General features: G+C 30.4%; 1 protein-coding gene across 3 annotated transcripts in view; it reads right to left on the minus strand.

Annotated features, from left to right (window-relative positions):
• Nucleotides 1–1,029: 1,029 nt before the first annotated feature.
• Rim2 (replication in mitochondria 2) overlaps nt 1,030–10,989 on the minus strand; it is a 22,620-nt gene continuing 12,660 nt past the window's right edge. The window contains exons 4-7 of one of the 3 annotated variants that reach the window (XR_001936943.1): nt 7,613–7,731; nt 3,750–3,969; nt 1,815–2,274; nt 1,030–1,749 (exon numbers count right to left, since the gene is read on the minus strand). Coding sequence is in view for 1 of the 3 variants with exons in the window: in XM_018458817.1 (XP_018314319.1) it covers nt 1,994–2,274; nt 3,750–3,969; nt 7,613–7,731 (620 nt within the window). In the remaining 2 variants the exon portion in view is untranslated. Of the gene's footprint in view, nt 2,275–3,749; nt 3,970–7,612; nt 7,732–10,989 lie in introns of all 3 variants that reach the window. The other 2 variants (XR_001936944.1, XM_018458817.1) reach the window with 2 other exon arrangements.

A 10,989-nucleotide genomic window follows, 5' to 3' on the forward strand; every position in this document is an offset into this window, starting at 1 on the left:
CAGGAATAGCACCATGTGTTTAGTGGGCGGTTTTTAAGAACACCCTGTAGATCCAACCAATCACATTCAATCGCTTGACGAGCAGGCTGTGTTGTCCGGATTGAACGCGCCCATTGGATGCATCCAGAAGCACGACCGTTCATTGAGCGTTCAGTGAGCTCTTGCATCTGATTGGCATATTTCATTCGATCTAAAAATATAAACCAAACAGGTATAAGAGCTCACTGAGCGCTCAGTGAGCGGTCGTGCTTCTAGATGCATCTATTGTTGCTTTTGTCTCCAAGAATAAATTCAAACGTATATTGGTTCATTAAGAATTAGTTGCAATTTATCGCGAGACATCGGTGAGGAAAGTTGATTGTTGAATACAAAAAAAGTACAGTAAAATTATGGTAAAACAAAGAATATATGTCGAACAGAATTGTCGCTATAATAAAGTGAAAATGAATTCATTGGATTTTTGATTTCTGGAATACAAAACACAATCATTTATGTTACATTATCAAAAGAAAATTTCGTATTAGAATGTTACATTTTCTTCGACGAAATTTTTTTTGTATAATTATACAATTTTGCAAAACTACTGAAAGTATTTCTAACAGTCAGTTTGCGAAAAAAAAGTTAAATCAGCGTATTTTAGATGATGTCAGCAACAAAAACATTCCCTTCAGTTGTTTTGAAATTATTTTTATTGCTCTGTCATCATATGCTTGCGACAACACAATTAATGTTTCTCAAATTTGTGCAGAATTAAAATTCAAATATATGTATTGTAAATATTGTGCTGATTCCGGAAATTTTTGGAAATTACCTCGTACATAAATTCAAATATAATAGAATGTCGACATAACAAATATATAAAAAACTTAAAGAATCATAAACATAGATCGTTCAGTCATAATTTAATAATTTTTCAAATGGATTATTTGTGGTAACGTTTCTTGGATATGTTAATATTAAAATATAATTTTCCATATACTGCTGTTCAAAGTTTTGTGATATAATATAAAGCAAAAAAATTCTTTCATAAAATTTAATATAATTATATTGAAATATTTATCACAATTTTACAACATATTTTACTAGAGTCCTAAGATAGAAATGTTGAAACTTTTAAGAGAAGTGGATCTACAATATTACATTTACGACCAAAACCAGTTAAAAGAATCGATTTCTAGCACAAATATTTCACTTGAAGCAAATAGAAAATCAAATTATCATGCCTTGTATGATTTACAAATTCAAAAGTCGCTATACATATTAAATTTGCTGCTCTCTCACGGAGCATTGTAAAGTTACAAATACGATCTTTTTCCAAAGTCTAATTTTACGTTTTTCGTTTTCTTTTTAATTTTGTCTTGTGAACAAAAAAAGTGAAAAAAGGAGCGAGATGCAAAGAAAAATTGCAAATCGTGGAACAAAGAACAGTATCAGAATCAAAACTCTTAGATCAGAGACTAAAGTCTACAATGACTATTACAATGAGCCTCACACGTTTTGGATTCGGAGTGAGTTTTGTTTCTGGAGCAAAGACTAATCTTGTTTTGAATAAATCTTATAACACAATACAAGTCCACTTTTTGCGATATTCACGTACACATTTTTGCGAACGAGAAGCGAAGTCTCAGCCTTTGTCTATCCGACGCTAAATAAAATCTGCTTTCCTCAATTCCCCTTTTCTCTCCCTCATCCCTCTCTTTTTCTCCCTGTGAGATACAGCGGGTCCGTGTCTGGATATGTATATGCTATCTGAAAGGAGGAAGGACTACTTTTTGCTATACTTTTAGAGCACAGTGCGACCAAAGAGCTGGTACCTTTTTGAGTACCCCTGGAGCAATGATTAGGGCATCGAACGCGTTTCCCAGCTGCTCTCGATGTGCCTAGATGTGCGATTAGATCTTAGGATGCTGCCCCGAATACGTGCAGTATTCGCCTACTGGAGAAGGGGAAATGGTTGATAGATGGCCCTTTACTCGGGGGCCGTAAGCAAATCCTAGGCCAGTTCTCTCTTCGCTTTAGCCTCGTTGTAGAATTCCGATGTCACATCAGTGCTGGATGTCGCCACCGTAACCGGCCGGAAGTGTCGGGTCAGTACATATACTACCGCTTCATATGTTGCCATTATGATAGCGGTGTTCGGAATCTGCCGAATCAACTGAGTGCCAAGACCTCGATAGAGACCCTTTGTGCCCTCTTCCGTCCATACAGTATTCAAGGTTTGCCAGAATGTGCGATATTTGGTACCCTCTTCCCGCAACCGGGTTCTTGCGACCTCTAAATAGAAAAAAGAATAAAATTATATCTTCTCCTTGATCTCATCCTTGATCGGACCTCCTACGTCTATCATGAAATTATTATTGAAGATGGTGAATATTCTTCTACCCGCATAAATGTGTTTGTATTCATTTTTAAATCAATCTCAGACAAATAACTTTCATATAAGGATCCTTCAGTTTCTCAGATTGAAATTTTAATTATTATAATGTAAGTATAATTGAAAAAGATTTGTATATAAGAATTCTGTGTACTTTACGCCAGCAATTCTCACAATATGATTTTAATGATATTTAAATAAGATTAGGACAAACTAAAGTACATCAAAAATATATAGGTAATCATAAAATTTATTTTCTATTATCGTAATGATCGGAAAATAATTTATTATATGATAACGCAGTTTTCTCTGAATAGAAATGCTCCGATTTCATGTAATTCGTCTTTCTACGAAAAGATGTACGCGATCTGTGTATGATAATGTTGATTTGCAGAACAGTTTCGAAATAAGTGCGGTATAATACAGATCCGATATTATTTATTCAAACAATCAGAACGCCATGAATATTTGTAGATAGATATAACGCGTAATTACACACCGAGTGTCTGGCACGCGTTACAAATATAGCTAGTGTTATCTTTAGACCAACTCGGAGAATCTTTGCAAAGTAATGGTAGAGAAAGAAATCTACTACTCATCAATAAAATCAAAATACTATAGAAAAGTTATATTCTATAATTCACATTATGCTCTATTAACACACGTTATTCATTGCCATCAACTATGACAGTTATCAACATTTCTATTTATCCTTTATTATTCACTAATAATCGTCACGGGACGACAGTCAAATAAATACATTACATTTTATATTTTTGTGCTCAATATTGTATTCAATACTGTAAATTTTTTGATAAAATGATTCAATTTTACATTTAAAAATATAAACAGAAAGCTAAAATATGCTTGGGGGGGGGGGGTGAATGCGTTAAGCATATATCAGTTCAAATCAACGCAATTTTACTAAAAAGAAGATGTTACCTAACTAGTAATTTAAAAAAATTGTATTGTGATAGCGCAATCTTTAGACAATATCGTTGTAAATGTAGAGATAATTGTCTCTCTCTCTCTCTCTCTCTCTTTAAATATTTTTTTTATCTACAGTTCTAAATAATCAATGAATAAATGATACTCTTATTGTAGCATGTTCTCTTAATAGTGAGTTATACGGAGCTAAACATTTTTAATTATTGATGTAAATTTTTATTGAGTTCATCGAATATTAAAATCAGTCTAACATACCGCAAGTATTGTAACTAATTCAAGTACACAGACAAAGAGTTAAGTAAATTATAGTCGTTGAAACTTATAAATTGTAGTATCCATTAAAAGGATTCTACAAATTCGTTTCGTTTAAGAAATGATTAGTTAAGTTTAACTGAGTGTTCCATAAAATAGTTTATAATATTCTTACCATGAGGATAAGCAATAGTTGATGCTATCGTTTTTGAAAATGAGCCTGCAGCCATAAATTCGATGAAGTCACGGAACGTCTTCCTGTCATCTGTTTGAGAAGCACGCGATCTATGTGTGGCTAGCCACGCCTTCACAGCTTCATATATCACAAAGTGTATCACAGTCTCACTTATGCCTATGTAGGATGCCACGATACCTTTGTAGAATCCCAGGATACCCTGCAAAAAGATAATAAAAAAAACACATAAATATGAATCATGAGATCCTGAATCTGATTCATTTTAATGTCGTAAATGCAATATTTTCTCAAATTTCAAAATTGTATAGTAAGAACATTAATCTAATAATTTCGCGATTATACTACTTTTGTTTTAATTCCATGATATTAAAAAATAAAGTTTATTATATATATATATACCTATCTTTAAATTTTTAAATAATAAAACAAAATATCAAATTATTAAATAAAAAAAATTTAATAGTTAATTCACTATTAACAACTAATAAGATTACCCATTATTAAATAAAACAATATGACACAATTATATGTTCATTATATTACTGTACCATGTATATTAATATTGATTAATTATTAATATCGCAAAATTATACACAATATGGAAATCATATCTTTAAATAATGAATAGCAATACAATAAAAAACGATATATCTCTTAACAATGATATATTCAAGTCTGAACATAAAGGTTCCAAAAGAGGGAACACGTGATATCTACATGCTTTATTAAAGATAACACTAAATCGAATGTTCGTATCTGTGATAGGAAAGCTAAAAACATTTAAGATGCTATGTACTCGCAATTCAGCGATTCAAAGGCTGATAACAGATAGATATCAAACAGGTAAAGTGATATTTTGATTATAATAGAGAAACTCATCAATAACCAGATAATTACCATCTTATTAATTCAACTTGTCCAAATCGTAAAGTATGTAAATTATTTATTATGTATTATTTATTATCGTTATGATTTATTAATTTGTTAGTAAATTTTTGAATATTTATTTTTCATTTATTTAATAATATTCGTATTTTGTATATACGTTTTTGTGTAAAGTAAATTTTTTTTTATGTCGACTTCTACTATATAATTAATTATTCTGTATTTTTAATCACGTTATAACTGTAACTGTATATAAAGATATTCATGTAAAATTGTTCATTGTACATCTATATCAATTTGTATTTTCAATTTTATGCACGAATTCATGCAATGACGTACGAGACAATAACAGGATATACAGATTTATTTATTACATGAGCGTTTTGCTCAACACACACAGTGGAATTTTCCAAGATATTTTTACTTGGATATACTATTCGTAGATGTACTATTCATGGCGCCAGTTTTAAAGCTGGCCCGATTCCGACGTGTCGAACGCAATTTTAGTATATACGCATATAAATAATGTGCAGTTGCTATCTCCAAGTAAACACATTCAATTTGACACATGTCCACAGGACGAAATAAGTGAACAATTTATCCATACGTTAAAAGCAAATATTTCTTTTCAATAAAAGTCGTTGTTTTTACGAAAAATAATTTTAACAAAAAAAAAAAATTCGTTATCTTATAGTACGCTAAATATAAGAAATTTTACTTTCATGTTTCTCTTCTCTCTCTCTCTCTCTCTCTCTCTCTCTCTCTCTCTCTCGGAGTTAAATATAATTTTTCCTTTACAATAGCCTTCTTAGAAAATTATTTTTTCCTTGGATAACTATAGAATTCTTATGTAGTATTCCCATTAAACTGATTAAACAGAATTCTACAGATTGTAAACATTCACGAAGCTTATAATATATTCTTATATATGTATATTACTGTCAAATGATAACATTTATTCAAGTAATAATTTCTTAAAATATATCTTGCGAGAGAGAAAGAATTTTGGACTATAATATTAGAAAATTTCTATAATGTAATACAAAAAAAATTTCGATATCTACATCTAAAATATTCAAGAATGATTACATCAGTTCTATATCTGACGAAGCTACTTTGCTCCAATATAAGTGCTGTACCTATCGTTGCGCCAACGGAGAAAATAATCTTGGCCGCAACTAACGTTCAATAAATACTCATCGATGCCATTGCAACATCATCGTTTTGATATTCTGCAGGGAATCCCTTGGTTGTTTTAGATTTTCCCTAATTCGTTATCGCGATGTAAGTATTTCCTTGAATGATGTAATTTCGATGATAATGTGACAACGATCAATAAACTTATAATTTCAGAAAAATCAACAAAAATCTCAATTTTTATGAAAGGAGAATACTCGAGCAAGCAGTTATTGATTCCGGAGAAATCCAGGCTGTAGAATACCAAGAAAGAAAGTACAAACAAAAGATTTAATATTTGTTAACAAATTTATCCTCACATGTAAAAATGTTAATTGTTAAAAGAAGATCGCATATTTTTCTGTAATATGTCACTTTGACTTTTAATATTTCATTTTAGTAAGTATAAAATATGTTATCAAACAAATAGACAGGGTGTCTATAAAGTTTGCTTCCACCTCCTACATTTTGGAAACAGTTGAAAATTATGAAAAACTCTACGGAATACGCATCGAGAAATTACTTTCTTAAGGGAGTTTTTTGAAATGATCAAACATGTATTTCGCGATTTTTCATACTTTCGAACTGTTTTCTAAATATAGGGGGTGGGGATAGACTTCATAGATACTCTGTATACCTAATTTTCATCTTAAATAAAACTATTATATTTAATCTTCCAACGGTACACATTCGTGATCCAAGCCATTTCTAACAATTTTTATTTCTCATGTACCTGCGTAAATAACTTTTTCAAATTTTTTTCCAATGTCTACATAGCAGAATAATTTAGTAAAGACTTTAAAGAACATGTGTGTGAATTTTTACAGATTTTTTTCTCAAAATTGAGTCAGACACAAATGACCCGTGTATTCTGCTCTAGGATGTTGAAAATAAGTATACCGTTTCAGAGTTAAGTATATTTTTTAGTTATCATTTAGAGATAACTGTAGTATTTTTTAACGGTTTAACGTTTAAGTTAAATGGCAATTTCATAACACAGGTACACTGTGCATAGACATGATAAGCATAGACTGTATTCTTATGAAGTTGTCATTATCGGTTTAGAAACAGTAGTGTCTGTCTCTCTCTCTCTCTCTCTCTCTCTCTCTCTCTCTCTCTGAAAAATATCTAAAAAAAGAGTAAAATATTTTAGAGAGATGCTGATAGGATTCAATATATTGCATTGTTTTTCTAATGGAGCACAGATGTTAAGATCAGGGAATGCGCAATCTATATCTATAATATTACGTTTATAGTACCTTATTTTACTTATTGTTAGTAGTGTTAGCACAGTAGAATTATTCGTTTAGAAGAAAACTAACATAGGAATTACCAGCTATTACAAAATAAATAAATCCTATGACGAAACACTTTACAATGTTCTAGGAAAGATGCGTATATACATATCTTATATTTAACGTTATACAATTGTTCGATTTCTAGGATATAACAACAAATATGATCTTTATATCAAGAAAAAAAATATTACAAAAAGATAGAATGTTAATAATATAATATGCACAAATTATTTAAATAACAAAAATTACTTCGTTTATTTCACTGGCCCTTCATCTCGATGTGATTATAGTCTCATTGTGTTTTTTTTTCACGCAATAATATTTATTTTAATTTTAGAAAGCTCTACAGAGAGAATCGACAATTGTCAATTTAAGAATTAAGAAATTAGTAAATATAAGATTTACAAAATTCGATACGTCACACGGCAATTTCATCGAGTCTTTTGAATTGCAAATCGCGATAAAAAATAATATTTGTCTTACCGATTGTCGATATATCCTCCGCATGCATTCTATCGCTGAGACTTTTTGTGACCGGTGGTCCAGCTGTAGTCTGGTTTTTATGAACCAAATCGGATTTGTCAATGTACACGCGGTGAAACCTGCAAAAGTGAACGACCGTTTATTGAAACGGACATCCGCACGGCGTTCAGTGTTTCGTGAATAAATTATCGCAGTATTTTTTCTTATTTTTAATGTATCGTTAATTTGATTATAACGGCAATTTATTAAAAATATTGCTACTCGATAAATATTTCACAAAAAATAAATCTACTTGATTAATCATACCTACAGAAAATAAAAGTTCAGTGTATAAAGTTTTCCTAATTTTAATTTTTATAATCAGTATGCTGAAACCACCTTTAATTAGATAATATGTACATATCAGTTTTAATTTTTCTTTTTCTAATGTGGTATTAAAATCTTTATTAAGGTCTAAGAATCTTGTATAGTATTGAGAAAAGAGAGTAAGCTCTTTTCCTTAATTATCTTTTACATACACTGTTAAATCTATACAGTGTTAAATTTAACTTAACGTAAGTTGCCACTGATCCTACTCATCCTAATCGTTATTTTATATTAAAATAATGGTTATATTTGACACACTATATAGTGTCAAAAACTATCGTTTGGTAAAAAATAATGATATATTTAGTAGGAGCAGTAGCGACTCACGTTAGGTTAAATTTGACACTATAGATATTTAACAGTGTAATATCATTTACATTTGAATATTATATAATATATATAGAATTGATTTATTAGTTCCATTGACTAGTTTTGTGAAAAATCGGCAGAGCATCGTACCATTTATGCCACAGCGTGCCGAGAATACATGGATAATGCACGTGGATTATGTAACCAAGAGTACGCGTCATTTAATGCGCAATTTATAGCACGCGGTGCCTTGTTTATGTCTTATTTACTTTTGGTGTTACCTGAAGTTCCACTTGACGCGGAACTCATCAGGAGTCAACGAATTAGGAGTTTGAAAAAACCGGTTTAAAAGAAGCAAAAATTCAAAATAACAAAGATCGATCGTATAATCGTCATTACGCACAATCTTACATACATTTTTCACGTAAATCCGAAGAGATGAAAATTTCGCGCGTGATAGAAAAATCATTCAAAAGAAAAGAAAAATTAAAGGATATTTTCTTAGAAATTTGCTTTTCTTTAAAAAGGCAAAGTGCTATTTATCGTTATATTTAGAAATAAATGCAACTGTCGCATACAAATTCTGTTGCAATGTCATGCTGCATACAAAATCGAAGTATCATATGTACGTATATTAATCCTCTACAATGTATTAGCAACATATTAAATATAAATTTATTAAATGTCTTTAACAGATTAAACAAATACATTAAAAAATATGAGAATCTAAAAACATTTAAGGTTAAATGCGACATGAAAATTATAATTACGAAACTATGTGTAATGCGCAATGTGATGTTTAAAAGAAAAACAAATTAAAATATAGGCTTTCTCTCTTATTGTCAGTTTTATTTTAAAATGATGTATATACGAAACGCTAACGTTTCTTCATGGAAAGGCAAACAAAATCTAATATTTTTAAAGACAACATAAAAATATAAATTCTTGTTTGAAAGATTTTATAAAGAAACAGTCATAACTGGATAAACATTTATGAAAATAAAATTTTGATACATCTCTTGGAGAAAGGAAACATCAAAGAGGAAGTATGACAGTGAAATATCTAACGAATTCTTAGATGTCAAATGTATCTGCAAATATCTAAGAAAGAGGGAGATTCAACACTTAATAAATCAATAAATTCATTTATCAGGAGATAAATAATAAATTTATAATAAAATAATAAATCTTAATGAAATAATAAATTTCAATTAAAAAAAATAATTTTTAGAGACTTGTGACAGTTTTTGAGAATTTTTTAAATTTACGGTATTAAACATCTAGAAACAATACAACTTATTTAAAGAAGATTTGCACTATAATATCTTGAAATATAAGATTATAGAGTTCAAAAATAAAAAGCAATATTATGTGTAAAACACGGCATATAGGGTCTTAAATGGGGACTTTGTTAATCAATAAGGATTTTCGATGTGAAAATGATGTACAGAGCGATTATTTCTCTTTTCTTTCTGTATACCACATTTTCAATTACGACGTAATTCCGGTTGCACCGTGCGGCCGACGCGTATGATTCTTTGATGATAGTTACTGTCGCTTACATTCGACCGCAAGACGCATGGAAGTCGGGCATTGAATTACGTGGTGAGGACGGCTAAAAATAGATATCGGAGAGGCACTCTCACTCGCCGACGAAGCGACGGGACAAAAAGATAGAAAGAGAAAGAGAGAGAAAGAGAGAAAAAGGGAAAGACGGAGAAGAGAGGAAGAGAAGGAAAGAAGGTCGTCGAACACACACCTGGTACAACTTCCTACATCCGAAAAACAATTCAAGGTTGAGCGTAAAAGTGAAGAAACACACATAAGAAATATATGTAGATACATAGATGTATTTCATATAAAGTGTACGTGGTTCACAATTGTCAATTTTTAAGAGTGAGATTTCACTCTTTACAGTTAGATTCCACTCCAAAGACTTTAGGGAGTATAGTCAATGATATTCTCGAAACAAAATATCGTTGAAGAGAAAACGATTTCAAGTGTCCCAAAGGCGAAGTAAACGTTTGAAAGCAGTTTTTATCATTTGTTTACGCAAATTTCCGGTTAAGTGATGCACAAATAACGTCATTGATGCGGGTAGATATTCGTATATTGATTACAAATTACTGAATGGTGAATCCGTGAATGATGATGGAAGTAAGTAAACAGATCGGACATCTTAGCGTCGATAAATGCATGTTGCGCTACAAAAGATCAGCGCAAACGCGTTTTAGAAACAGGTTTTATGTAACGCCTCAAATTCGCAAAAGCAACACTAAAAAGTAAAAAAGAAATACAAGATGCAAATTGTTTGTCCGATTTGCATACTTTTCGCTAAACGCATTTATTAAAATTTATGCCTTTAATTTAATTGAAAAGATAATATGCAAAATATTCAAATATAAATGCAAACATGTCCATATAGAAGAAATAACAAAATTTTTATTAGCTTAATGATTTGTATTTATTTTTCGTTATAACAATTTGATGTGTGTGTTTTACACTGTCTATAAAGATTTAATATCATAAATAACAGTTAATATCAAACATGAATAAAAATGAGAAAAAAATTAAACAAACTAAATAAACGACAATAACTGTATTTTTTAAATTATCAATAGTAATCCCATATAGCAACAAATTTCTGAAGACGTTCATAGAACATTTTAAGAATGTACAAATATTCTTAGAGAGAGAGAGAG

Source organism: Mycetomoellerius zeteki, unplaced genomic scaffold (assembly GCF_001594055.1).
Source record: "Mycetomoellerius zeteki isolate Tzet28-1 unplaced genomic scaffold, Tzet1.0 scaffold780, whole genome shotgun sequence".
Classification (NCBI taxonomy): domain Eukaryota; kingdom Metazoa; phylum Arthropoda; class Insecta; order Hymenoptera; family Formicidae; genus Mycetomoellerius; species Mycetomoellerius zeteki.